Here is a 27,946-nt window from a genome sequence, read left to right as displayed (position 1 = left end):
TTAATTGTGGTTGTAATTATCAGGTTAGCCGAAAACTTCGTTTGGCTTTTTCCTTAAGATTTTATGAAAAAACCTGAATGAACACTTTGGACAACCCAATACATTTGTTAAAATTCATCAACATGCACACTTAAGTTGAATGCATGTTATACTTCAATAAAATTGAGCTCTTGCCCAATGTAGGTTAGCCTTAGTTTCAAGGATTCTTGGACCCTAGAACTGTTGTTTCCCATCTTTTTTCTGAGGGATAGGATACCTTATAGGTGTCCTGGAGGGGGAACCCATGGATCGAATACATTTGAGAGTCATTGATTTAAATAAAGTTAAACAGATTTCTACATTAAAGGGTTTCTCACAGACCCTACATGCCAACACACATTAGAAATCTTCAATCGGATGTATAGAGGGGGCATGCCCTGCTTCCCTGGAGTGGCTGCCCTAGGGTCTTCTCCTGGCCCTGGTTCTGCCCTAGATCCAGTTTCCACACACTTCCAGCTCCCAACTGCCAGCCTGGCTCCGACACACCTTCCTGCCTGGAGTTCTGCTGCCTACCACTGCATGATATCAGTTTATATTCAGGTTTCCTTTGATTTCAATTTTCTTTGGTAATCATTTTATCCTGACAAAGTACAGGCATTTCTGAGTCACCAAACCTCCCCTTTGTCTTTTTGTTTGTTTTTTTTAAGTTTGATGATTTCTAGTAAATTTATTCAGTTGTGTAACAATCACCATCACCACAATTCAGTTTAGGTTCATTTTCATCACCCCAAAAAGTATAGAAGGAGGACGCGTTCTGGGGAAATAAAAGTGGGTAAGGAGGCCAATAGATGGTGGATTCCCAGTTCCCGGGGACCCTGGGGCTGGACCCTATGCCTCCTCCCCTTTGTACCCACCTCCCCAGGATGGGCCCGATAGGCAGCAACCCCCGCCCCCGACCCCCAAATGCCCTGGGAATCTCACGAGTTTCCGGAGGTGGAGGGAGGCTGCAGGCACTGCGGGCGGCCTTGTCTTTAGCTCTGCTCGCTCCGCCCAATTACTTTCACTTTCCTTTCCTCGGAAGCCCGGCCCTCACCGTGTGTGGAAAAGCACAGACTTCCTGTTTCGTCCACTGGTATCTCCCTGCCCTTCTCTCAGTCTCCCAGGAGCCATCCCCGGCCAGCCCCTGGACCCAGCAGGGGGCAGGAACAGGGAGCAATCTCAGCGTCCAGGTGGGTTTTCGTCTCGGCTGCTTTATTCACTTTTGGTGACTGGCTTTTACAGTTAAGACCCTGGCAGCAGCTGCAGGGTGAAACTCAACAGTTTAAACTGTGAGGCTCTTTCTTTGTAAAATAATGGTTTCCAAAGAGGTAGAGAGGGGATATGGGATTTAATAGGAGACTTAAAAAGAAGACGGATGAAGAGGGGGAGCAAACACACAGTTCGGTTCTTTTTTCCCTAAACTCTAGCCTGTTATTGTGGATGGAACTTGAGATTTGCTCTGTACCTTCCTTGTCCATGCAGAGTGATCCTGCACTCTGCCCCCAAAGGGCAACTCATCCGTTATTCATTGTACAAGTGACTAGAGGTAGTTGGGAAGCTAGTGGAACAGAGAAAATAAGGAGAGTACATTTAATTTCCTCTAGAGTGTATTAACTTTTTAATATCTTTTCTTTAAGCACATTCATGATAATTTTCTTGAAATAAATTCCCAGAAGTGGAATTTAGAACTCAAGGGAATACATATTTTAGGGTATTTGGTACCGATTACTAAGTTAACCTCCAGAAAGTTTGGACCTATTTACATCTTCACCAGGACTGTCTATGATTATTGCTATTATTTTTATCCTGACTAATTTGATAGGCAAACGTTATTAAATTATTTTTGTTTGCACTGTTCCGACTACTAGTGAGTTACCATGTTTTTTACATATTAATTGTGCATTTGACTCAGTTGCCTGTTTATGTCTTTTGCACTGAATGTTTGTCTTTGCCTATTCATTTTTCAGACCCCTTTACATCATACAAACCTGAATGCTCATATATGAGACACGGTAAAATGCACTAGCGAGAAATGGGACTTTGGTCAGGTGAGCTCTGCCTTGCCACCAAATACCTTGGGCTAGTTGCCTAACCTCTCTGTGCTTCATGTTCATCCTTGGCAATCATAACAGATGAAGAATGAGGGTTATGGAGGATGTTCTATTCTGAATGCTGTAGTATAATTAGTCATCCAGGGCCCCTTCCTCTTCTTAGCATGTGATCATTCTGGTGTTTTCTGGCTCTGTGCTGATCTTTGCAATATCCTTCCCCTATGCAGATGGTGAACGGTAGATTTCTTTCCCATCTGTTCTCTATCTCCTAGGATTTCATCACAATTCTAGATCCCCTGTGGCATCGTCTCTTGTTTTCTAGTACTGTTGTGGAATGATTGTTTTATACAATGTATATTTTTTCCTGTTAACCTTAACTATTTGGGAATGAGGAGAAAGAGACAGGGTCGCTCAATCTGCCACTGGGATTAAATCCCTAGAAATAGTCATTAATTAACAGTTCAACTTTTTCTTTGACACAAGGTGAAGTTGGAAAAATGGAATCCATGTTTGTTTTGTTTTTAAAGAAATCTCTAGGTGATCGAAGTTTTTGTCAGTGACTCCCTTTTCTTGACAATTTGTCAAGAATATCATAGGTACATTTTCTTCCTGTTATAACTTACCAATATTTTCTCATGGCCTACCAATGGTCAAATATTGTAATGTCGCATGGGCACGGGAAAAGACATGTCTGTTCTGAGATGTGAAATTGACACATAAAATAAATCAGTCAAGTCACCTTTGCTAATCATGCCTTTCACATCCTTCGTGTTCTTATTTATGTCAGGCCTGTTTGCGTGTCAGAGATTGTAGGTGGTTTAATAAAGTTTCTAAATATTATCAGGTTTCCATCTTCCTACTCGTCTTTGAGCGTTCCCTTTTGTGTGAGCATTGCTAGTGTATACTTAAACTGAGTCCCGGCAATCTTGGTTAACTCAGCTCAGTGTAGCCACAGACCATAGTATTTAAGACTACACACCTGGAGCCAGAAAATTGGAATTCGTCCCTCTCTACCACTTCCAAGTTTTGCAACTTAGGGCGAGTTATTAAACCTCTCTCTGTCTCAGCGTCCTTGACAATATAAATAGGTGCAATCCAGACTGAAAGGGTTTTGTGAAGATCAAATAAGTTACTGCATGTGAAACCCTTAGTACACAGTCTGGCATGCAGGAAGCTCACGGTACATAGTAGCTCTATTTAGTACCAGCAGCCCCTTTGGGATTTCAATGTCACATTGTGGGTCACTTTCAGCTTCTATTGTTGCTGGGCATTGTCACTGCTTCCTATACCCATGAGTCTTTTTGGCAGATGTGGCTTTTCAGACGGCTAAGGGATGCCGTTGGGACCAGGATGCCTGTCTCGAGATGCTGTACAACACGGAGAGCGGCTCCCCTAACTCCTCAGTCTTTGCTTCTCTTTTCCTCTTGTGCCTCTTCCGTAGGAGATTCACCATGACCAGGACCTTGAAGGAGGTTCTTCTACAGCACTTTATACATCAGAAGCTGGAGATTGCTTATGCCATAAACAAGCCATTTCCCTTCTTCGAAGGTCTCCGAGACAACTTCTTCATCACCGAGAGACTGTACCAGGTAAGTCACATTGACCGCTTTGCCATGGCAACCCAGCCCCCACCAAGAATGCCGGATCATTGAGGTCTCAAACCACAAGACCCCGGGGCTTTTAGAATTTGGAAGTTCCAGACAAAAATGGTCATTACCAGGGAAAGAAGGTGTCCAGGGTAGGTGACCTCACACCAGATGGCTTAAAACAAGGAAATGTGTTCTCTCACAGTTCTGGAGGCTAGAAGTCCAAACTCAAGGTGTTGACTGGGTTGATTCCTTCTCGAGACTTTCTCCTGTGTTCTGGTGGTACCAGCAATCCGTGGTAAACCTGGCTCACAGAAACGTCACTTAACTCGCTGTTTCCATCTCTACACTGCCTTCTCCTCTCTGTGTCTTCTCCCTTTCTCTTCCCTTACAAGGACACTCGTCACTGTGATTTAGGGCCCACCGTAATCCAGGATGGTCTCATCTCAAGATCCTTAATTACATCTGCAAAGACCCTTTTTCCAAATAAGGTCACTTTTACAGGTTTCAAGCGGACATATCTTTGGATATGAGGAGGCACCATTCAACCCACTAAGGGTACCATCTCAACGCTTAAGAGCTTGTGACCCACAGTCCATTCTGATGGGAAGCAAGACAGGCAGTGGGAGATATGGCTATGTGGACAAAAATGGCACTCTTTTCATATAATTTTGGTTGTTTAAAGCGTTTCCTGAGCCCCAAGCCCAGAAAAGTGCTAGCACTGGTAGAACAATCTTCCCCCAGTCTTGGCCTGTTTGGATCCAACCCTTTGTCATATCATAACTCAGATGTCACTCCTCAGAGAGGGTCCTTGGCCCACTCATCTAATTAAGACCCCCTCATTATTCTTCCCCATAACAATCCATGCTTTCCCTTCATAACACTGCTGTCAACAGGAATTGAGTATTTTTTAAATTTGTGTTTATTATTTAATGCCCATCTTCTCCACCTGACAGTGCCTCTCCCCCAACATGGGTAGCACCATGCTGGTCTTATCTGTTGCTAGGTACCCTAGGATGAGCTCACGGAGCCTAGTCATTTCTCAGTAAGTATTTTGTAGTTGATTCTCTCCTGCCATGTTTCTCCTTTTGGCCAACCTCTCATCAGGAGGACTTCTCTGATTTCCCATTTAGGCCATTTCAAGTCCAAGAGAGAAGGAAAGAGAGAGCAGAGGCTAACAAGAAATCCACAGAATTGCCACTTGTGACCAACTCTTAGGTCCATTGCTGAAGGGTCCTGCCCAAAGCCTTGGAGAATTACACAGTAGCAGCCTCTGACTCCACTTTCCTTCCTTAACATTTCTCTCTTCCCTCAAATATACCTAAAATAAGGTTCACAAGACCCTTATTTTCAAGAATGCTGAATTCCTGTGACCATCCATATATATATGAAGCTCCAAAAGTAAACCTGTGGAACTGTGATTTCTCTATGTCAGAGAATTTTACTATTGACATTTTGCACTAAATTCCTTCTTAAGAGAGCAGAATCACTTTCTTACAGCTTAGAAAACCACAAGTGTGTACTAAATCTCCATTCCATGTTATAACCATTTATAATAATCCTTTACTTCGCTTTTAAAGGAATCTCTGGAAGCCTGTAGAAATATGGTCCCTTTATCCAGGGTCGTGTACAACATCCTCACTCAACTGGAGAATACGTTTAGTCTGTCATTTCTGGAGACGTTGTTCAGCCAAATAAACCTGAGTGAATACCCGAACTTGATGACGACCCTCAAGAGCTTCAAAAGGGGTATGAGGCTTCTGGAATAACTTTGGGGCTATAGAAACATGATAGAAGTTGCCACGCTAAAAGTTTGGGCTGGTTTTCTGCCTTGTGGAACGTGCACTTGAACTGCCCACTTTCTCTTTGGGAAGAGATGGACCGTTCTCTCTCACGAGTGGGACAGGAAAAGCAGCCCCTGGCCCTGGTTCTTTAAGATGAATTTCTAGAGGACACAAACATTTCTGTCTTACCTGTTCTATGAGCTGGGGGGAAATTGTACAATTTAGCATACTGGACAGTCTCTAGGGAAGGGGATGCATAAAGTGACAGAGACCAAGTCTGGCAGAAGGACAAGGAGAGCTAGAGAGGAAGAGAAATGGATGGGGATGGATAATAATAAGTATCTTTTTTTTTGAAGTATGGTTGATATACAATGTTGTGTTAGCCTCAGGTGTACAGCAAAGTGACTCAGATAGATATATATATATATATATATATATATATATATATATATATATATATATATATATATATGTTCTTTTTCAGATTCTTTTCCATTATAGATTGTTGTAAGATATTGAGTATAGTTCCCTGTGCTACACAGTAGGTCCTTGTTGGTTTGGTTTGGTTTGGCTTTTGTTTGTTTTCTGAGGGCCTACTATGTGCCAGGCATTATCCCAGGCACTTTATAGATTGTTGTAAGATATTGAGTATAGTTCCCTGTGCTACACAGTAGGTCCTTGTTGTTGGTTTGGTTTGGTTTGGGTTTGGTTTGTTTTCTGAGGGCCTACTATGTGCCAGGCATTATCCCAGGCACTTGATATGATCATCTTATGTCATCTTTAGAACAATCCTATGAAGTCATTATTATCCCCATACGACACATAAGGAAATTAAGGCTCAGAAGAACTTCCCCAAAGTTACTTGTCTGTTAAGTGCAGAGCCAAGAGTCCTGCTTGGGTCTCCTAATACCAGGTTCCAAGATTATGGCCACTATTTTAAACTAGGACAGCTGGAGGACAGATGGTAAAGCTAGAGGAGGGAAGAAACGTAGCTAAAGAGGAAGGAAGGGGAACTGTGGACACAGAGATAGAAAGAGAGAGTATGAGAAAGAAGTAGAGAATGAAGTTCCTTGAGGAAAGAGAAAGAGCTGAATAAGTAAAGGAGTATAAAAAGAGCAGTGACATTGCTGGGAAGAAAGTAGCAAGAGTAGGAGGAGCAGGCAGTAAGATCACTTAGTTGAGTCAAAGTACGTGGTTCATTTATCTGAGAACAACAAGGGAAGGACCAGGAGATCACACTGAATTGTGACATTCTTATTAGTGGCAGTGGGAGATATGGCTATGTGGCGGCTAGCCTGTTGACGGCTTCATCTGGTCTTTGATATTTTCCCATTAAGAGGCTCCTCCTCAAAGGGAGAAATGATTCCTTGAGCTAAAGCAGCAGCAAAAGAGAAGAGTCCTCCCCCAGGCAGGCACAGCTGCACGTGGGCCTGAGCTCTTGGCAGGATCAGGGCAGTGCTGGGAGAAATATGTGCTCAAAGGCCAGGCTAAGTAAATCTAAGAGTCAGAGGGACCCACACACTGATATGTACCTCCAACCCACCCCACAGCCCTGGCCTGGCTGAGCTCCAGCATCTTTCTGGATCCAACTCTGCGATTTTGCTCTGGGACCCTCTCCAAAATCTGGCCTTACTTTCCTCTTTTTGTTCACTGGTTGAGACAACTTTACTTCTGAAATAAATAGAGTAGAATCATAAAAGAAACCCGACCCTGGCCTTGCAGGGGAATGGCATGCAGAAAGCCCAGGGCCTGGGGTATTGGGGATGGGAGAGAAGTTTGGTGTGGCCAGATCACAGGGTGCAAGGTGAGAAGACATGGAAACCGAGTCTGCAGACATGAGCAGAAACCAGAATATAGAGGTCCTAATACACTGTGCGAAGGAATTTATATTGTCTCTTATTTGCTCCAGGGAGGTGTGAGATATTTATTTCTTAAAACAAGGATGACAGTTAACATTATAGCATTGTACGTAATTGTCTAAATTCTGAAGCCAAAACTAAAGAAAATAAATCCCTGGGTACAAAGTCAATCTCAACTTCATGTGTGAAACCACTTTGGTATGAGATCAGAGGTTAGAAGCAGGTGTTATAGCACTAAATGTTCAAATTGAAGAAAGAAAATCTAAAGGGACCACAAATGGTCGATGATGATGATGACTCAGTTCTGCACACCTGTGAGAGAGTGAAAGACTCCACGCCCTTGTCCTATTGAATGTCAAGTATAAAGAAATCCCCTTCTCCAAATAATTCCGAGGTACTAATGTGTGATCCTTCGCCAATCCCAGTTGTCACTTCCAATGGAGGGTGGGGCAGAATCACAACGATTCCTCTCGAAGCCGCAGCCAAACCAGCAGGAAGGAGCTCCGTCAGGGCACTGCTGCTGCCGCCCACCTGCCAACACCCCCCATCGAGCCGCCCACCCTGCTCACCCAGTGTCAGCGAGCCCGGAGCACCTGCCCAGCCCAGCGCTGAGATCCTGCACGAGCATCCCAGCCCTGCTGACCTCACCGTGACTCTCCCCGGAATCACCCAGGAAGGAAGGCTCACTCCAGGTGAGAAACAGACCCTGTCCAACACCTGTGCAGCCCCAGCCTAGGGTGCCTGTGGCCCTAGAACCTCAGGGTCCTGTCTTTTTGATCTACTCCTTCCCATGCATGCACCACCATACACAGCTCTTTCCAAGAAGGATGTGGGCACTGCCAGGGGCCTGGGTAAGCCCCAGAACACCTGCTTCTCACCCCTTGAACAGCCCAACCCTCTGCCCTTTGGCCCTTGGTACTCTGCCTGCCCCTGACATTTTTTCCACTCTCCTCCCTGACACCCTGTCCCTGTAACCTGTGATTTTTCTTCTTGTCTTCAATGACCAATGACAACTTGATATCCCAAATAAGTGATGAAAATTCACAAGAGACGCCCAAGCTACCCCATTCCTGTTCAGGCAGTGTTGCTTGGGGCCGACTTGCCCAGCTCAAGGTGGCTGTGAAGGGAGGACACACACCTACAAGCCAAGAGGGCTGTGGCAGGAGCCCCAGGAAAAAGAACTGGGAGTGACAAGGAAAAAAACGAGACGGGGGCCGACGCACGGCTCAGGACCTCTTGTCAGGGATGCCATCACAGCCACTTTGATGCTATCACGTCCAAGAGCCCTGTCAAACCAACACTCAAAACACACTGTTCTGAACTGGAAAGTAACTTGTGCAATACACCCACCCTCGGTGCTGACCGACTGCTCACCCTCTGATTACAGGGACCTTTCAGTTTCAACCATATTCGTTTTTATGTGGTTTGGAGGTTATCAAAATTATTAGAAAAGATGATAAAATGTTTAAAGGTTGCTGGACCTGATTAGCTTCTAAAATTGTGTCATTTATCTCCCCCAACCATCAGGATAAAGGACTTTGATTACATTAAATGTAAATGTGGAATATTATTGGCCGCTGTCAAAAATGGTATCATGGGTTCTGAGCTCTCCAATACCGAGAATAAAGGGCCCTGTTTGGTCCGGATGTTTTCTCCACCCATCTAAAAAGTACCATCCAAATAAGGTTAGCATAACCAGAAGCCAGTAACAATGAAAGAGTCCATCCTCTAGATTTTCAAAGGAAAAAAAAAAGTGCCTGTGTTATTAAATTAGTAAGTGACTGATTGAAAGGAAATGATTGGGGAATTCCCTGGCAGTCCAGTGGTTAAGACTTGGCACTTTCACTGCAATGGGCCCAGGTTCGATCCCTTTTGGGGTAACTAAGATTCCGCAAGCCACACAACACAGCCAAAAAAGAAAAAAAGAAAAAGAAAGAAAGAAAGAAAGGAAATAATTGTTCCCTGTCCCCTCTACCCCACCCTCAAGGGACCTTGGTGTTTGGTTGGCCCATCATTGTTACCTGCTGGAATAGATTGTTCTTGTTCCTCCCACTTCTGGTTCCTGCTCTTGGGTCCTCGGATCTGAAATTCCTTTTCTTCCTCTGCTCAGTGTCCAGTGACAACCTGATCCCCCAAACAAAAGATAAAGAAGACACTCAAGAGATGTCCTGCGCTCCATCAGGCCCCGTGCCAGGTAATCTTGATTTGGACAACTTAGGCTCATGTTAGCTTTCACATCTACCACGAAGAGAAGCCATTTGGGTCATCCGCGCACGGGGCTCTCCTCTCCGCTCTCCATCACCATCTTGGCCCAGCTCATGCTGCTCACCCCATCCTCAGGAGCTTGGAAAGGGAGAGAGAGTCCTTGGGAAGGGTGAGGGAGACAGGTCTGGGAAAGGTGGACCGGGAGCGGCACTGAGGGCGAGGGACAGGAGCCCCATTAGTACTTGCCCAAGTGAAGCCAAATCCAGCCTCCATACCCAGACATCGAATTCTATCTCAGAGACAGAGTTTGGGGTGAAGCAGAAAAGAATAGTTTTATTGCTTTGCCAGGCAAAGGGGGCCACAGCACGTTAGTGCCCTCAAAACTGTGTGTCCCAACTTGGAGGGGGTAGTGAGAAGTTTCATAGTAATAGTTCAAAGGGGGCGTGATCAGCTCGTGGACATTCTTCTGATTGGTTGGTGGTAAGTGGGAGTCAGCATCATCAACCTTCTGGCTTCAACCAGTCTGGGGTCTACGTGGTTGTGGGCAGCATCCTGTTAACTTCTTCCACCTGGTGGGGGTTTCAGTATCTGCAAAACAGCTCAAAGCTGCCCTTATGCGTATCCCTTGAGGGGGAACCAGGACCCTGCCCCAAGGCTGCACTATTGTTTCTTTCACCGGGTCCTCCCTTGTCTCCACATTCCCTCCCTTCCCTAATTAGCATCTGTTTGAACCTGCTGCTTGGAACTCAGGGAAGGTCATGGAGGCTGAATGAAGCCTATTTCCTATACTCAAGAAATGAGAAATGGGGGGACACAGAAAGGCTTTTGTGCCCACGAGCCCCACAGTGTCCTGCTCAGTATCATGACCTGGACTCCAAACACCACTAAGGGGTCTACAGAGGGAGAACATTCATCTGCCAGGAGGCAATGTGGGGGGAACCCTGGGGAAAGGACAAGGGGCTGAGTCAAGGCAGGACTATTTGACTCAGCCACTCTCTGAGGCCACTTCAAGAAGGCAAATGTCCAAACTGCTGCATCAAAATGCAAAGCAAACAGAGACACTGAATTGGTGCTCAGACGTGGACGGTCCTCACTCCCAGCCCTCACCCTGACTGGGGGAACTTTCACATTCAATCCTCGTCATTTGTTCATCATTTGGATTTTTAAGATATTTAAATAATTTGAAATGAAACAAATCATTCTTAAAGTCTAACGACTGCTTGCTAGCTGCCTCAGTTAGCTATTCCTGTGTAAGATGGAATTGAGACACATCTCACAGCCTTGTGTGAACAAGGAAGTGACCGCCTTTTGTGAGATGGGTCTTTATCTGTCATGGCTTCAAGTCCTTCTGTCTTTCTTCGTGCAGCAAAAGCTAGAGGAACTTTGTATGTTCTTGCTGCTAACAAGCACTGGCAAGTACAAGCTGACCCCTGCTTCCTTCGACAGCAAATAGGTGGAAATACATAAGGCACTTAACCTCCTTCACTATTTCTCAAGATGAAATAATCACAGATACAGCAGTTTAGAAAGATCACATCACAGACGTCTGAGCAATAGCATGTACTTTTCATGTGGCAAAAGCATTCATCCTCGTGGTGGCCGTCAGAATTCAAGATCACCACGCACACTAGCTGCTGAGAGTCTTAGAAAGGGAAACCTTTCTAAAGGGCTCAAACTGAGCCCTCCTCTGCGGAGCAGTTGTTCCCTGGTTCACTGTGATAATCACACAGGTAGCAGTAATCACAAGTTGATCAAACCAAGGCAGAGCCAGGGAACCCTGGCGAGTCGCCAGACCTGTGCTGCGGGTGCTCTCCACCCTCTGGTTCTCCCACCAATCTCCCTCAGCACTTTCTCGTCAGCCTGTTCTCAGTTCTAAAGTGAATTATATATTTTTTGTCAGTGATAAGAGATGATGCTCCTGGACAAAGTGACCCCAAGGAGCTCCAAGAGGCATCCAGGGCACCTCCCAGCAAGAAAGGTAAGGATTGCCTTTCTCTTGAAGATCTCAGGAGGGTGAATTTGGAGCTGCATCTTATCATAAGCGCCCACTAGGTGGTTATAGTCATCGTGCCCAATACAGTTTGTTTCCCATTCACTGCGTCTTCCTCTGAGGCCTTCATGAATATTATAGGGAAACGAGAAGGCATTTATGGCCATTGAAATATGCACCCATCGGAATTGTTTGTTCTGAAATCATCAAGGTCTCCTACACACACGGCTTCTTATAGGGTTAGTCTCACTTCCCTCTTTAACTGAAAGTTTGTTCCCCGAGAGGACTCTGCTTCCTCTTAAGACAAGGCTGCATATTTTCTGCTACCACTCACCCCATGGCTGAAGGCAGGTTGGATGCCACCCCTTGCTACACGCTGCCCCACCCGGCCCCTTGCTCCCCGTCCCCTCCTTTGAGGCTTAGCCATTCTAGTGAAATGCTCACTCCCTTTTCATCACTATCATCTCTTGACTTTCCCACTGCTCCCTGGAAGAACTCAAGGCTGACTTAGAGTCTTTCTGTCACTTCAAGTCCTGCCATCATCCTGGACATCTTCAAGGTACACGTGGATAACAGACCCATCCAATATCCTGACCTCTCAAATCCTTCTTCTGCTTCTTGCCAGTGACCTTTTCTCCCCACCCATTCTTGCCCTCCCGAACCCAAAGGTGATCCACAGGCCTTTTCATCATTTAAACCTGGCTCAACTTCCCAATAGTTAATTTGAGATTTCCTTTTTTTTTTTTTTGACATTTAATGCTTGAAATTTGCTCCTTCTATAACTATTGCTCAACTTCTGATCTCTCCTTCTCAGCCCAATCTATAAAAATGAATTCAAAAAATCCCCCCCCGATTTCTTCCTTACAATTTGTTTCCTCTGCAGCTGTCCTTCAACCTCATTTGGGTGACCAGTCCACTGGCCTTTTGCTTCTCCAATCCATCATCTGCATTTCTTTCATGACCCTTCTTACCAGTTCAGAGTTGAAGACCCATCGTTTCAGTAACCTTCTGCTATCTTCACCTGCCTTGTCTCTCTGTCTTTTCCTAGAACTCTCTGGCAGATGTTTGAGGAAACTGTTGTCTCCTTCCTGCACACTGCATTTGAAATCAGGCACTGCTGGGGACAGGCACACAGCTGAGCAGTGCGTACCCACTGTGTCTTCATAATTCCAGCACAAATGATCCCTCTACACTGTGTCACAGCTCCACTTCCTGTGACAATCCTTTCAAACCTTGAGCAATTTTTTCTAAACCTCTGATGCCTCACTGCCTCCTTTTTTGCATGACAGATGACCTTTACTCCTGTTTCATAGAAAAAATCAGATGGGAATTCTGTCACTTCCTGCTCCCACCCTGCAAACCCCAACTGCTTCTTTCCTCTCCTTTCCAGCTCCTTCTTCTTCTCCAAGGCAGTCCTTCCACCTCTTCTGACAGTATCCATGGTCCCTTCTCTTCCCTGAGAATTCAGCATCTCCCTCTCACAAGGACATTCATTCAACCAATGCCCAAGCCTATCACAGTTCATAAAAGGAACTTTCTCTTGATCTTCATCTCACTTCAGCAGCCTCCGTAGCTCTCCCCTCCGTTTCACAACCAAACTTCTAGAAATGAGTTAGCTAAACTTATTGTCTCCATTTCTTCACTTCTCTCTCTCCTCTGCCACTTTAGAATTTCAGCATCACCTAAGGTCACCAATGACCTCCTGGCCACTGTGGTTTGAGGACCCAAAGTAAAAGCTAAAAATTGTTGACATATGAGGTTAGTAGATCAATGTTTGTAGCTATAAAAGATGATCTGTGTCTTTTCTTTTTAGGAAAGAAGAGAAAAAGAAGTATCTGGTTAACCTCAAGGAAGAGACACCAGAAAAAAAGCCTCCCGAGAGGTAAGATGAGAGCACAAGAGGGGGCTGGAGGCTAGAGACAGCTCATCCTTGTCAGCCATGATGTGGGAGGTGGGATTTTATTCTAAATGCAATGGGGAGCTATTGAAGAGATCTAATCAGTGAAGTGACATGATCCAATTTTAAACGACGAGACCAATATTGGTGTTACATAGAGAATGAATTGGAAATAGAAAAGAATGGAAAGAGGGCAACCCCTTGTGAGGGCAGGTGCCGTGGGAGTTGATAGTAGCCTGGATTCAGATCTGGCCGTGGAGATAGAAGAAGAGGGTCTATTCAAGGTCAGTTGAAGGTAGAGTTGATAAGCCTTGGTAAATTGGAAGCTGGGGATGAGAGAGAGAAATCAAGACTTGCTCTTCAAGTTCTGACTTAAATGGCTGGGTGAGTGGTGATGCCGTTGCTGAGAAAGGATGCAAATATATTGGGAGGAAATTTTTAGAATTCAATTTTTGACCTGCTCGTTTCTAGATTTGTGCTAACCTTCTATGCACGTGTGCCAGGTATGTGCTTCGTCAAGTACTGTGAGGCTCTGAGATATTACCCCCTCCTGCAGAGTGATGTTCTTTATGTATATGAATATTGCAGAAACACAAAGCCCCTGGATCGGGGAAAAGAATTCTTTATTGTTGTTCACAAGCAGCTCAACACGGCAACATTTTTCCCCCACACGCAGACCCACAGGCTTGAGAAGAGAGCTGATGAGATCTTTCTGTGTGAGTGGCGGGTTATACCCTACAGACACAGGAGAAAGCATGATGGATTTTCTGCCCTGTTTATATACAGGACTAGGACAGCCATCCTCTCCTCCTGAAAAGAGAAAACATTTTTTTTGCTGCTTTCCCCTATCTTTATACTGTATACACTTTTGTGTCTCAGGAGGCTCGGGCTTTTTACAGAAGCACTGAGCAATCAAGGAAACTTAATTTCCCCACAGTGTGCCAATTTGGCACACTCGATAAAAAACCTGGTCCAAAGATACAGATACAAAATTCATTGGCAAAATAAAGGGAGAAGAGAACCCTAACGCTAACACCACCACCCCTCACCTGGCATTGCAAATCCTCTAGGTCCCAGCCTCATTCCCCATGGCAGGGCCCCTGCCTCTCAATTCTTTGATACCTTTCACTTTCCCTACTGGAGGCACCCAGGGACCCCTGGATCCCTCCTGTCTCCTGTATCACACACTGGCCCTAGGGAACCTGGAAAAGTGCTTCACAAGACTCCTCCTCTGCTAAAACAGAGCATCCGGCCATGTTTACTAGGATGTGGCACTTTCTGGCAGCAGGGGTCTCAAGCCAGGAAACAGGAAATCAGCCCCAGTGCTCGGGGATTCCCCCAGATTTATCTGATTGATTTCAAAAGGTTGCACAGAGAGTGAGAGCAGATGGTGAGTTTGGGGGCCGGGGAGGGGGAAAGAAAGGTGTACACAAGAAAAAATATATAATTACGGAGAAATAGCAGGAGAAAAGTGAGGCACAGGGGTATAGAGATCTTAAAGTGAGGGGACTGGGAGTGTGAGAAGGAGGTCACTGTCAGGGGGAGGAGGAGCGCCACTGGGACCCCAGTAAAAACTATTCACAAATCACTGTTTGGCCAGGGGCAGCCTTACCTGGGCATGGAATCCAAACGATGCTCCACGTGGCGGAGCAGGTGACTCACAGGGAGGACGACTCAACCAGGAACACAAAGGTCATGACAAGAGCAAGAAAGAGAAGGACAGAATGTGGCCAAACGCCTGCACCGGAGGGTAAGGCTGGTGATGGAATTTGTCATCTGAATGCTCAGCGTGGGAGGGTCTCTCCTGCAGCCCACAAGAAACCAATTACCTATTACCATAAATAACATATTTTTAGGAAAAATAAATATATTTTTCAAATAAAAAAATTAGGTGAGTGGTATCATTGTACATTTTTGCAAATCTCTTTAATGTCTACCTTTATCAAAGATGGCTGGATTCTTAAAAAAGAAAAACATTTTTTCACTATCTTTTCCATGTGCTTTCTTAATATTTTTGTATGTATCTTCATTGTATTATATTGAAAGCTGAGAGGGAACATTTTTAATAGCATCAATCTATATCTTGTTAACAATTGCCTTCTATTTTTAAAGGTTCTTTCGAATTTTTTTTCTTTTTTCTTAATTGAAATATGTTTGATGTACAGTATTATGTTAATTTCAGGTACACTATATAGTGGTTTGACATTTGCATACACTGTGAAATGATCACCATAATAAGTGTAGTAAGAATCTGTCCCCGTACACAGTTATTACAATATTATTGACCTTATTTCTTATGCTGGATATTATATCCCCATAGCTTATTTATTTTATAATTGGATGTTTGTTCGGGGTTGGCCAAAAAGTTTGTTCAGGTATTTCCTTAACATCTTACAGGAAACCCAAACAAACTTTTTGGCCAGCCCAATACCTCTTAATCTCCTTTACCTATTCCCTGCTCCCCCACCTCCACCATCAAGGACAGCTGGGCTCTGATCCCTGATTCTGTATTCAGTCAATTGTGATTTGTTGCTTTGGTTGAAGTGTAGGAAGAAAATCCAGCCTCACACAGATCCGTAGCTGAAAAAGGTGGAGTATTTTAACAGTCTTTTGAGATATCTGTGGATATTCACTTTTGATACGACACCAAAACTCAACAAGGGATAGTTTCTTAAAGGTTAGTTGTAACATAGAGTCTGAGACCATATACTCTGTTGTAATAAAATGTCTTATGCTGTCTTGTGTTTTGAGTGGATCTTCTACTCATGATTTTATAATATCATAAACAAGTAGAAAATTTTGGTTCACTTAATTTTACAGTGAGCTTGCAACTCAAACAATCACTTGAGTATTAGTCTTGAGACAACATGGTACTTCCAGATGCAGCAAACTGCTTTACATGTCCTACCCAGTTTTTTACATATGCTATTAAAAAGGTGTGTCCTTAAGGGTAGAAATTTAATTAAATTAATAATTTTAACTGTTTCATCAAGAACATTCTTAAATGAAACTGGCCTTTTTTTTCCATGTTGAGTAAGTGGTAGTGAAGAAGGCAATGCTACCTTCTAAGGTTTGGGGACATCGCTCTGATTTGTACTGAGGCACCAGAATTGTCACCTGCCTTGACTGTTGCTTCATCTGTGCAAAAGTCACCATAGCAAAAACAGGCAAAGAACATCTAATTATGAAAACAATTCTGACCTTGAAGGTCTCCTGAAAGTATTGCCGGGGCTCCCCGAAACCTCTGGTCCAGGGGCTCAGATGACTGCCCCCCACTGGACATTCCATTAGTGGAGGAACCACTGCGGACCAGCCTTGCTCTGCTCCTCCCCTGAGTGGCAGACAGGACCAGCGGTAGAATTATTCTCAGGAGGTAGTCGCAGGGTCTCATCAGGACTGGAACCTCCAGCCTTCAGCTCCAGAGTATGCAAGGTCCTTCCTGGGTCTCTGGGAGATTCCGCGTGGACTTTCTAGAGGGCATTTACTGAGATATAAGATGAATGTTGTTTCTTTTTTCAGAGGTCAGTGATGACACTTCAGAGATGGATGAAGGAAAGAGACCCCAGGAGCCACCCAGCACACCACCAAGACTCACCCACGGTAAAGGTGAGGGATTGCAAGTCTCTCAGTATGGTCATCAGGAGCCCAAACTTAGAGCTGTTTTACTCTGAGTCAGAGTTTCTCAGCCATTTTTTCATTATCACTGCCCATTTAGATTTTTTTTCTAATCATGAACCCTACCCCCCAGGATATTTCAATACTACAAGTATATTATATATCCATTTCTGTACTGGATATATTTATCTGTGCTTTATACATAAAAAGAGTAAGTTTTTTTCACCCTCAAGAACCAATTTTGGGGCAGCTTCCCACTGCCAAGTATTCATGCTGTAAGTATATTCATGGTACTTTATTGCAGTGCCAAGCCATCCAGGTTTTTCCTAAGATCCCAATCTCCATGTTTCTCACATGACCTTTCTGTGAAAATTGAGATGAGAACAGCTCATCATAAACACAAATGTAATACTATGACAGAGCACGAGCGTCTGACATTGTTGTGGATATACGCTGGAAAAATGGTGCACGTTAATTCACCCCTCACCGTGGCCACTGTTACTCACATTGTTACTGTTATCCTTGGAGGGAAAAAAAAGCAGAGCATTCTTCTGTTTGCTGGTAATTCAGTCACTGTGTCACATCTTCACAGAACTCCCACACAACAAATGTGACTTTCAAATGACAAATATTTAATTATTGTCAGAAAGAATGAATTATATTTGACCGTATTAAAATACAAACTATCATTTTTAGCAAGGTTTTCCTGCATTACACTGACTCATACAATGTATATTTCTAATTTTATCCTGAAAAATATATTTTATTTTCACAACCACCTTTGGAGAAAGTTGAACGATTTATTCAAATTTGAGATGTAAAGGATTAATGGGTTTTCCCAAGAGCCTGTGGATAAAGGCTGGCTGGCACAGGACTAGCATCTTGGTCCCTAGAACCCTCTTCAGGAACCATCATCCTCCTTTATAATGAAAGGGATAGAAATAATACTGTCAAAGCTTTACCAACTCAGTATTGTCTGAAATGAATGTGGTCACAAAACATAAAGATTGCTTATTTAAAAATCACTTTCTTTCTCATACCTTCTAGATCCCATGGATAAGGGAAGCAAACTGCCTTTGGGAGAATCTCCTGGGGGAAAACGTAAGTGTAAAGAACTTATTTGGTCTCTATTAGGGTGGGTTTGATATTATTTTTACTGGTTTTTATGCCCTTCGGGCTACAAAAGACATCTAAGCCAGAAAAAGATGTGTGCTGTTTTACAGATGTGTGCTTTTCTCAACATAGAAATGTTTTCATACTATAAAAGCAATATGCTGTAGCCTTTGAAATTAGCTTGCTGTGTGTGACAGAAAACCACATCATCCCCTCCAAAGCAGTGGCTATAAAGAATGTATACATTCTTTATGTATATATATACATGCTCATACTACCTAGTCCATCCTATAAACACTTTAAAACACCTTTTTCGTTGTTGTGTGATTAACAATTTGTTTCAATAATAATCTATTGGTAGTAAGTTAGGCTATATCCAATTGTTATCTGAAAATAGAAATCATATTGTATGTGTTGGTATCTTTGCACACTTGTCCAGTAATTTCCTCAGGATTAATTTCTAAATGCGAGATTACTTGGTTAGAGTCTATGTATCTTAAATTTCATATTTGTTACCAAACTGTTCTCCAGAAAATGTATTTGTTTACATTTCCTTTAATAACACACGAGTGTTCATTAACTACATCCTCATCAACCCAGACATGATAAAACTTTTTAAAAGTTTGGGTATAATTAAAACTAAACAATGCATTTTCAGGGGATTATTGGTGATCTAAAGATGCTTTTTAGGGACGTCCCTGGCAGTCCAGTGGTTAAGACTTCGCTTTCCAGTGCAGGGGGTGCAGGTTCGATCCCTTGTCGGGGAGCTAAGATCCCACATGCCTCGGAGCCAAAAAAACCCTAAAACATAAAACAGAAGCAATATTGTAACATATTGAACAAAGATGTTAAAAAAATGGTCCACATCAAAAAAAAAACTTTAAAAAAAAGACACTTTTAAAATAAATGTGTCATTTGTATTTCCTCTTTTAGCATTTCCCATTTATGCTTTCTGCCCACTTTCCCAGCATACTATTCATCTTTTGCTTTATCTATTAAGGACAGTAACCCCCTAACGTTACATATATTGCGATTTTCCCCTTTTTCGTTTTAACACCGTGTGGATGATTTTTGAAGTATGGGCATTTAAAATTTTTAAGCCGTCAAATTTGTTCATCTTCTGCCTTTACAATTTGGGTCCTTGGCTAAGGACCTTCCTTCTTTGGCTAAGAAGATCTTTTATATCTATGGCTTATAACAATCTCTCTCTATATTTTCTTCTAGTCTTGAAAAAACTGGTTATTAATTAGAAAATGATATATTTTAATGTTAATAATTTAGTATATCTCTATTACTTCTTTATTCAATCCCTTTTCATTTCCGAGTACTTTCTTCGCATAGGTCTCCTGGTTTTCTTGCCTCCCCAAAGTGATGGGAAGATAGAAAAAAATTTTACTTAAAACGTATTGACATTTCAAGCTTGTAGATCAATATATATAGCTATAAGAGATGATTTTCTTTTCTGTTTTAGGAAGGAAGAGAAAAATACATAGCTGGTCAAGTTCAAAAAAAAGACAGAAAAAAAGTCTCCCAAGAGGTAAGCAAGAAGGGTGAAGTCGTCATTCCCTTAATGTTCATCAGGGTTCTTCTCTCCAGCCACACGGCCACCCACCCGGGTGTCACTAGAGCACGGCCAGCCCCATCTCGACCCCTAGGTCATCCCATCAAAGGCCCCTCCTCACAAAAGGAGAACCATGTTGATTCCAACAGATTTCTTTTCTCTTATCACTGGGAAGGAATGGGGTGGAGGTGGGCAGAACGCCTCAGTCAATTTTGAGATTAGGACTGTGTCCAGTGCAAGTTCAGAGCCAGGAAGAATAGACAAAGCAAACCTGAACGTGCGGGCAGGATTCAGACTCCCAATCCCAAACTGGAGGTAGATTTGTTGTCACTGAGTGTTCAGAACCACCTGAAGCGATGCTTAGCTTGCATGGACTCCATGCATGACAATCATGTGATTTGCAGTATAAGAAACAGAAATGTATGTAGCTCTGCATTTTTCTGGATCCTTGCTTTATTCCTTTTTGTGCTCATCACCTTTTCTCCTTCTCCTCTGCATTCTCTTCCTCTTCCCCTTCCCCTCTCCTTTCTCCTTCTTTTTGCTTTAGTTCAAGGTGTGCCGGTTGGTGGGGATCCCCTTGGATTTCCAGACCTTGAATGCAGCACCCTGAGAGGGAATCTCCTGTCAGCCCCCAAACATGAATCATGACATGTGTTCCACTGCTTTGGACATTCTCCGAATTTTTCTCTTTGTTTCCAACACCCCTTAATCTTGGGGTTTGACCTGGGTGGGGGCTAGGACCTCCTTGCTCGCCCTTCTCCTCCTCTTGTCACTTTCTCTCAGTCCCCAGCGCCGCCACTCTCTCCTTGTCATATGCTGAGTTCTCTCCACCAACGACTTCTAGGAAAACTTGACACTCAGACCTCTAAGCTTCTCCTGTGGGTATATAAAGGTAATTTTTGAAACAAAGAAACCTCTTTCACTCTCAAAAAATTTGTGTTTCAAGATTTAGTGTAGCATCTCCGAAACGGCCTCAGCTGAGCAGTTTCTTCTCAGATCTAGCCAGCATCTGCCCCTTCCCTGAAATTTATTGATTTAATAATTAGGGAACCCTGGACATGACAATGTATAAGGGTGAAAAATACATAATTTGAATATTTTCTAAAACATGCTGCCTGTTACACATTCATTCCGCAGAGATGAATTGAGTTGAGGGGTGTGTTGGCACATGTCCTAGGTTCTGAGGACTCAGCAGTGAGCAAAACAGAAAACTCCCTGCCCTCATGGAGCTTAGATTCTCGTTGATACACATGTAATTAATAGTCGGAAAGAGAAGTTGAAGGGGGAAAAGAGAAACAGGAGTTTGGGGGAGACAGAAAGATACCCACAAGAGAAGAGAGGAGTAATTATGGAGAAATAGCACGATAAAAGTGAGGCAGTGGGTACAGAGATCTCAAAGTGAGGGAACTGGGAGTGCGAGAAGCTTCGGGGAGGGGGAGGGCCACTGGGACCCCAATGAAAACTCTTCACAAATCGCTCTTTGGCCCAGGCTCAGCCTCACCTGGACGCAGAACCCAAGAGGTGCTCCAAGTGGTGGAGCCGGTGACTGAAAGGAAGGACGACTCAACCAGGAGTTCGAAGGTCATGACACGGGCCCAGAAAGCAAGGGCTGAACGTGCCCCAAAGCCTGCACCGGAGGGTAAGGCTGGCGATGGAATTTGTCACCTGGATGCTCCGTGTGGCTGGGGCTCCGTGGAGCAGGCGCAGGGTGACGCAGATGCATGAAGTTACTAACAGAAGGAAGGAGGGGGCAGATGAATGGGCGTGAAGACAGAGCAAGAGTCTCTTGGTCTGGGGGTGGCTGTTGGGAGAGGTAACCGTGTTCTCAGGGTGCAGGTCACCTCCGCTGTGCCCTGCAGAACCCCATCCCCACTCCCCTGGGTCTACTGTTTACATTTCTATCAGCAGAGCCACCTCTGCTCCACAGAGTCTGGGGGCTCCTCTCTGATTCGGGCGGATCCAGTGACGGGAGTGGCATCAGACTTCGAAGTGGACACATTCTCTGTTTTATTTCTTAATGGTTTATTTCTGGAAGTGAAGCAGATTGGTCAGTGGGTCTGCATATTTAAAATTATCCCATACTGGGAATTCCCTGGTGGTGCGACTCTGTGCTCTCACTCCAGAGGGCCTGGGTTCAGTCCCTGGTTGGGGAAATAAAATCCCACAAGCGTCAAGGCCAAAAACTAAACTAAACTAAAATAATAAACTAAACTAATCCCATACTGATGATCAAATTGTTGCCAGTTTAGACTCCCATGAATGCGGTGTGGACACCCTCTTCCCTACATCTTCACGAACACCAGAAATAACAAGACTTTTCTGTTTGTCGAACGTAAAGGCCAAGAATGATAGTCCACCAGTGTTTTCCTTGGAATTTCTTTGTGCTCTGTGAGTGGTTAAATATGCTTTGGAAGGTCACAGTACTGCTCACCAGCATCTCAGAAGGTCACACACCTCTGCCCTGTGGACTCAGGAATGGCCTCGTGACTTGGCCAAAGAAATGTGGGTGGAAGTGAGAGGGCTACTTTCAAGCCAAAGCTTGAAGAACTTTTTCTAAAAAGGGCCAGAGGGTGAATAATTTAGGCTTTGCTGGCCATAAAGTCTCTACTGCAGCTATTCAATGCTGCCATTGTAGCGTGAAAGCAGCAGAGACAAAAATATAAACAAGTGGGCCTGGCTGCGCTCTAATAAAACATTAATACCAAAACAGGCATTGGGGGCCCCCCTGGTGGCACAGTGGTTAAGAATCTGCCTGCCAATGCAGGGGACACGGGTTCGAGCCCTGGCCTGGGAAGATCCCACATGCCGCGGAGCAGCTAAGTCCGTGCACCCCAACTACTGAGCCTGCGTTCTAGAGCCCGCGAGCCACAACTACTGAGCTCACGTGCCGCAACTACTGAAGCCTGCATGCCTAGAGCCCGTGCTCCACAGCAAGAGAAGCCACCACAATGAGAAGCCCGCGCACCGCAACGAAGAGTAGCCCCTGCTCACCGCCACCAGAGGAAGCCCGTGCACAGCAACGAAGACCCAAAGCAGCCAAAAATAAATAATAAATAAATTTATTAAAAAAGAAAAAGACAGGCATTGGGCTGACTTGGCCCTTGGGCCGTAGTTTGCCGACACCTGTAATAAACCACTGGGATTTAGGAGAATCATAGGTGACTACAGCGTTATCTAGCCTGTGTTTACTAAGATGCCTGTTTTTTAAACACATTTTTCTTCAGAATGTTTTCTTTTGAAGGTCCCCTATTCCTATTTGCCTATTTTTATATGTGACTCTTCTTTTTTTGTTGTTTCATCAATTTGGGAGATTAACCCCTTGTTGCTGCGATTTTCTTATTTTGTTTTTGTCTTTTACTTGAGAAGTTTTTGGCTGTGGAGGGTTTCGATTTTTTGGTTTGGTTTGGTTTTCGGGTGTTTTTGGCCATGCTGTGCGGCTTGTGGGATCTTAGTTGCCGGACCAGGGATTGAACCTGGGCCCATGGCAGTGAAAGCGCGGAGTCCTAACCACTGGACCGCCAGGGAATTCCCGAGAGTCTTAGGCACATCAGTTTATTTTTTCCGGTATGGTTTATGTCAGAGTTTCTCAGCTTTTGCACTGTTGTTATTTGGGGCCAGTTAATTCTGGTTGCAGAGGCTGTGCTATGCGTTGTGACACGTTCAGCGGCATCCCTGGCGTCCACCCATCAGACGGCAGCAGCGCCCGCCTCCCAGTCTGGCAAAAAGATTTCCTAACATTTCCAGATATCCTCTGCGGGCAAAATCACCCATCATTGAGGATCACTGCTTTATGCCCTGTACTTCTGCCTTAAAAAGCCCTTTCTATGTAATATTTATAAGGCTACATCCTTTATTTACTTCTAGTATTTGTATTAAGTATATATATATATATGTAATATTGTTATATGTTATATTAATATATATTAATTTGTGAAAATTTGCCTTCTGTAATACGTTTAACCTTCCCATCTATTACCTGGAGCTTGCTATATTTTTTTTTGGTCAATGCTATAATTTTTCTTTCATAAGGACTCCTGTCTCTCTTGCTCTCCAAACTGGTAGAAAGACAGAAAAAATTACTTTGAGATAGTGACACATAAAGCACGTAAATCTATGTTTCCAGTTATAAATGACTATTCATTGTTTTCTTTTTAGAAAAGGGAAGGATAAAAGATGTCTGTTCAAGTGCAACAACAAGTTGTCACAGAAATATTCCCATAAAGGGTAAGTAAGTGAGAGGCAGGGCCTCGCCCTCAGGCTCCCCAGGGCCCTGGCCTGCTGTGCTGGTCAGGGCTGCACGCCTGGTCTCTGGGGGTGAGCACCCCGTTGCTTCTGCCCCCCTGTGCTCTGGTGTGTCTCTTGGGGACACAGTCCTCCTCTCCCTCCTTCTCCTTCCCCTCTTCCTCCACTCCTTGAATTCATTTTCCCTCTCGTTTTTTTTCTTAAAGCATTGCCATATTTTTTAAATATTTATTTATTCATTTATTTGGTTGCGCTGGGTGTTAGTTACGGCAGGCAGGTTCCTTAGTTGCAGCTTGCGGGCTCCTTAGTTGTGGCACGAGAACTACTAGTTGCGGCATGAAAGTGGGATCTAGTTCCCTGATCAGGGATCGAACGCAGGCCCCCTGCATTGGGAGCGTGGAGTCTTATCCACTGTGCCAACGGGGACGTCCCTCCCTCTGCTTTTATAACACACTTCTTGGGCATTATCTCTGGTCACTCTCCCTTCCCTCTTTAGACGCCAGCCACACTGGCCTTTTTTCTCCGTTAACTTATTACTGAAGTATAACAGGTGCTACCCAATCTGGGGTCCACAGACTGGTGACATCTACAAGCCTGCTCGCCGCAGGTCTGCAAAAATCAGGAGCTTGTAAATCAGCTGTGACTCTGAGCACACTGGTTTCCTAGCAAGACCCCAGTGGAAACAGCAGTGCGTTGATTTCTATTCTGGTCAGATTCCTGTCTCATCGCAGGCCGGCATCTTGAGGAGCACTGATGCACCGTGCTTGTGGAAAAATGCAGGTACCTACTGTACAGCTTCAGGAATGAATACAAAGGGAAAGGCCACATGTACCCAGCACCCAGGTCAAGAAATAGAACATAATCCACACCCATATTCCAATCCCTACCCAGAGCCCCAAGGGTCGCCAGCAGGCTGATTTCTCTGAGCATCGTCACTTTGACATGAACGCTTCACCCTCCATCCTTCTCAGGGCCTGCTCAGTATGTCTCCTCCCTCCTTCACACGCTGCGTCCCCAAGGCCAACCCCCTCGCCCTCCTTCCTCCTTTGTTACACAGCCTCCGGGTCACCTTGAACAAAGCCTTCTCTGACCCAGCAGGCAGAGGGTATTTTCTCTTGGTTGCTCTTGTCACAGGTATCATTTGTTTCTGATAGTATCAGATCTCTTTTTTAAAAAATTTATTTTATTAAAGTAGAGTTGGCTTACATTGTTGTGTTAATTTCTACTGTACAGCAGAGTGATTCAGTTAGGTATACATGTACATGTATCTGTTCTCTTTCAAATTTTTTTCTCATTTAGGTTGTTAGATAATATTGAGCAGAGTTCCCTGTTCTAGACAGTAGGTTCTTGTTGGTTATCCATTTTATGTTTTTCTATTTACTTATTTTAACATCTTTATTGGAGTATAATTGCTTTACAATGGTGTGTTAGTTTCTGCTTTATAACAAAGTGAATCAGCTATACATATACATGTATCCCCATATGTCCTCCTTTTTGTGTCTCCCTCCCACCCCCCCATCCCACCCCCCTAAGTGGTCACAAAGCACCAAGCTGCTCTCCCTGTGCTATGCGGCTGCTTCCCACTAGCTAGCTATTTTACATTTGGTAGTGCACATATATGTCCACGCCACTCTCTCACTTCGTCCCAGCTTACCCTTTCCCACCCCCCGTCCTCAGGTCCATTCTCTAAGTCTGCGTCTTTATTCCTGTCCTGCCCCTAGGTTCCTCAGAACCTTTTTTTTTAGATTCCATATATATGTGTTAGCATACGGTATTTGTTTTTCTCTTTCTGACTTACTTCACTCTGTATGACAGTCTCTAGGTTATCCATTTTAAATATAGCAGCGTGTTAATGTCAATCCCAAACTCCCAAACTATCCCTCCCCCGGACCCTTCCCCCCCTGGTAACCATAAGTTCGTTCTCTAAGACTGTGAGTCTGTTTCTGTTTTATCACAAGTGTAATTAACTGTCTGTGTACATCCTGTTCACTGAGCGAAACTCAAATGAGGTCAGAACATGGGTCCATCTTGGTCATTGCTCGATGTCTCCTCTGTGCCTTGCGGTTTGTGCTTAAATAACTGTCAAATCAATACATTATTCATTCTTCCTCATCAAGTATGAATACCAATATCAGGGCCTCCAGTGACGCGTACAGTGAACTTCATGAAATTGAAAAAGTGCCCCTTCCACCATACACTTGACCTACGTCTGTCAGAGCTGATTCTTGAGACCAGGCCCTTTGCTGCCCTCTGCTGGAAGAACGTGGAAGTGTGCAAATAGATTACAGCTCTGATGTGACTAGGAGCTCCCCACCCTCCCACTGTAAAGGGGAAATCCTTATTCAGTGCACATCCCACACTACCATATGCAGAGGCCCTGCCAACAATATATAAGTGTGTACAGCACTTTACAGTTGGCAAAGCACTTTGTTCCACATTTTGCCATTTAATCCTCAAAGAGGTATTTTTCGGTCCATTTTCCAGATTCAATTAGAGCATAAAAGACTTGCATGAGCTAAAATCAACCTAGGTGTTTTAATCCCAAGTCCTTTGTCCTTTACACTAAAAAAAAAAAAAAAAAAAAAAAAAAAAAAAAAAAACTCCTAGTGTTTTTAGGAAACACAAGTAGGAAGCAAAGAGTCCAGGCAAAGGCTGAGAGCTCTCCATCCGCATCAGCTTTTCCTGTCTCCTTAGCACCTCCACCCTGGCTGTGACTTCTGATTTAACGTCATGTCTCTGTGCTGTTATCCATCATATGATGTGGAGTCTTGTTGCGGTGTTTCTGATGCCATGGAAAGAGCATGAGACTAGGGGCCGGCACGTCCGGATTCCAGTGCTACCTCTGTCTCACACAGTGTGGTGACCGCCAGCAATTCTCTCTCCAAATCTGCGCCTGAGTCCCCCATCTATAACATGAGGATCATTGCCGTTGCCTTTCTTTTGTTACAGGTTGTAGTGAAAATAAACAATAGAATGTGTGTGCTGCTTTCACTATTCCCGTAACTAGCGCTTCTCCTCCAGCCACTGCATCCCCCGCCAGGCCCCTTGTGTACAAGTCATAGAGCTCCGGCCTTCTCCCCAGGCCATGTCTTTGCAGGCATAGTTTCACCCTGTGCCTTTTCTCTATGTTCTGTAAGAACCCCTGTACTTAGTCTTCCCAATCACACTAGGTTTTTTTCCATTCTGCTTTTCCTTGTTCTTTTCATTTCCTCCACCAGGCTTTTCATCTCTATGAACTCCCTTTGTTCTTCCCCCGCCCCCGCCGTGCAGCATGTGGGATCTTAGTTCCCCCCCCAGGGATCGCACCTGGGCCCCATGCATCGGAAGCTCCAAGCCTTAACCACTGGACCGCCAGGGAAGTCCCTCCCTTTGTTCTTTAATTGCTGACTTCTAGCAGACTTGCCACGTTTGCTCACATTTACTAGAAGTGACCTAATAGATGCGGGAGAGCTCCACAGAGGCCTCGCCCTCAGGCTTCCATCCTTAGAGGCTTGTTTACTGAGATGAGGGTTGAGATGGAGCCAAATGCAGGATCATCAGGACCACATCGGAAAGCTGTCTCCCTTCCTTTGCGACATCTTTGTCTGCTTTTGGTATCAGGGTGATGGTGGCCTCGTACAATGAGTTTGGGAGTGTTCCTCCCTCTGCTATATTTTGGAAGAGTTTGAGAAAGGTAGGTGTTAGCTCTTCTCTAAATGTTTGATAGAATTCGCCTGTGAAGCCATCTGGTCCTGGGCTTTTGTGTGTTGGAAGATTTTTAATCACAGTTTCAATTTCAGTGCTTGTGATTGGTCTGTTTATATTTTCTATTTCTTCCTTGTTCAGTCTCAGAAGGTTGTGCTTTTCTAAGAATTTGTCCATTTCTTCCAGGTTGTCCATTTTACTGGCATATAGTTGCTTGTAGTAATCTCTCATGACCCTTTGTATTTCTGCAGTGTCAGTTGTTACTTCTCCTTTTTCATTTCTAATTCTATTGATTTCAGTCTTCTCCCTTTTGTTCTTGATAAGTCTGGCTAATGGTTTAT

At 44.2% G+C, this 27,946-nt stretch overlaps 2 protein-coding genes across 8 annotated transcripts in view; one reads left to right on the top strand and one right to left on the bottom strand.

Annotated features, from left to right (window-relative positions):
- The window catches only part of LOC307187956 (nuclear body protein SP140-like protein), a 77,872-nt gene extending 76,831 nt beyond the window's left edge, over positions 1 to 1,041 (bottom strand). For 3 of the 7 annotated variants that reach the window (XM_079924549.1, XM_079924555.1, XM_079924553.1), the window contains exon 1: positions 961 to 1,037. The gene's annotated coding sequence lies outside the window, so the exon portion shown is untranslated. Of the gene's footprint in view, positions 1 to 960 lie in introns of all 7 variants that reach the window. The other 4 variants (XM_079924552.1, XM_079924550.1, XM_079924551.1 and 1 more) reach the window with 3 other exon arrangements.
- Positions 1,042 to 1,066: 25 nt separating this feature from the next.
- SP110 (SP110 nuclear body protein) overlaps positions 1,067 to 27,946 on the top strand; it is a 40,019-nt gene continuing 13,139 nt past the window's right edge. The window contains 13 exon segments of the mRNA XM_079924560.1: positions 1,067 to 1,208; positions 3,511 to 3,658; positions 5,236 to 5,404; positions 7,724 to 7,990; positions 9,409 to 9,492; positions 11,404 to 11,481; positions 13,307 to 13,375; positions 14,991 to 15,140; positions 16,910 to 16,996; positions 18,053 to 18,106; positions 19,590 to 19,655; positions 21,169 to 21,318; positions 23,835 to 23,903. Coding sequence (XP_079780686.1) covers positions 3,521 to 3,658; positions 5,236 to 5,404; positions 7,724 to 7,990; positions 9,409 to 9,492; positions 11,404 to 11,481; positions 13,307 to 13,375; positions 14,991 to 15,140; positions 16,910 to 16,996; positions 18,053 to 18,106; positions 19,590 to 19,655; positions 21,169 to 21,318; positions 23,835 to 23,903 — 1,381 coding nt within the window. The 5' untranslated portion in view covers positions 1,067 to 1,208; positions 3,511 to 3,520.

The sequence above is a fragment of the Stenella coeruleoalba genome (assembly GCF_951394435.1).
Source record: "Stenella coeruleoalba genome assembly, chromosome: 6".
NCBI lineage: Eukaryota > Metazoa > Chordata > Mammalia > Artiodactyla > Delphinidae > Stenella > Stenella coeruleoalba.
Note: the sequence above shows the minus strand (reverse complement) of the source record. Positions and strands in the feature narration are given on the sequence as shown.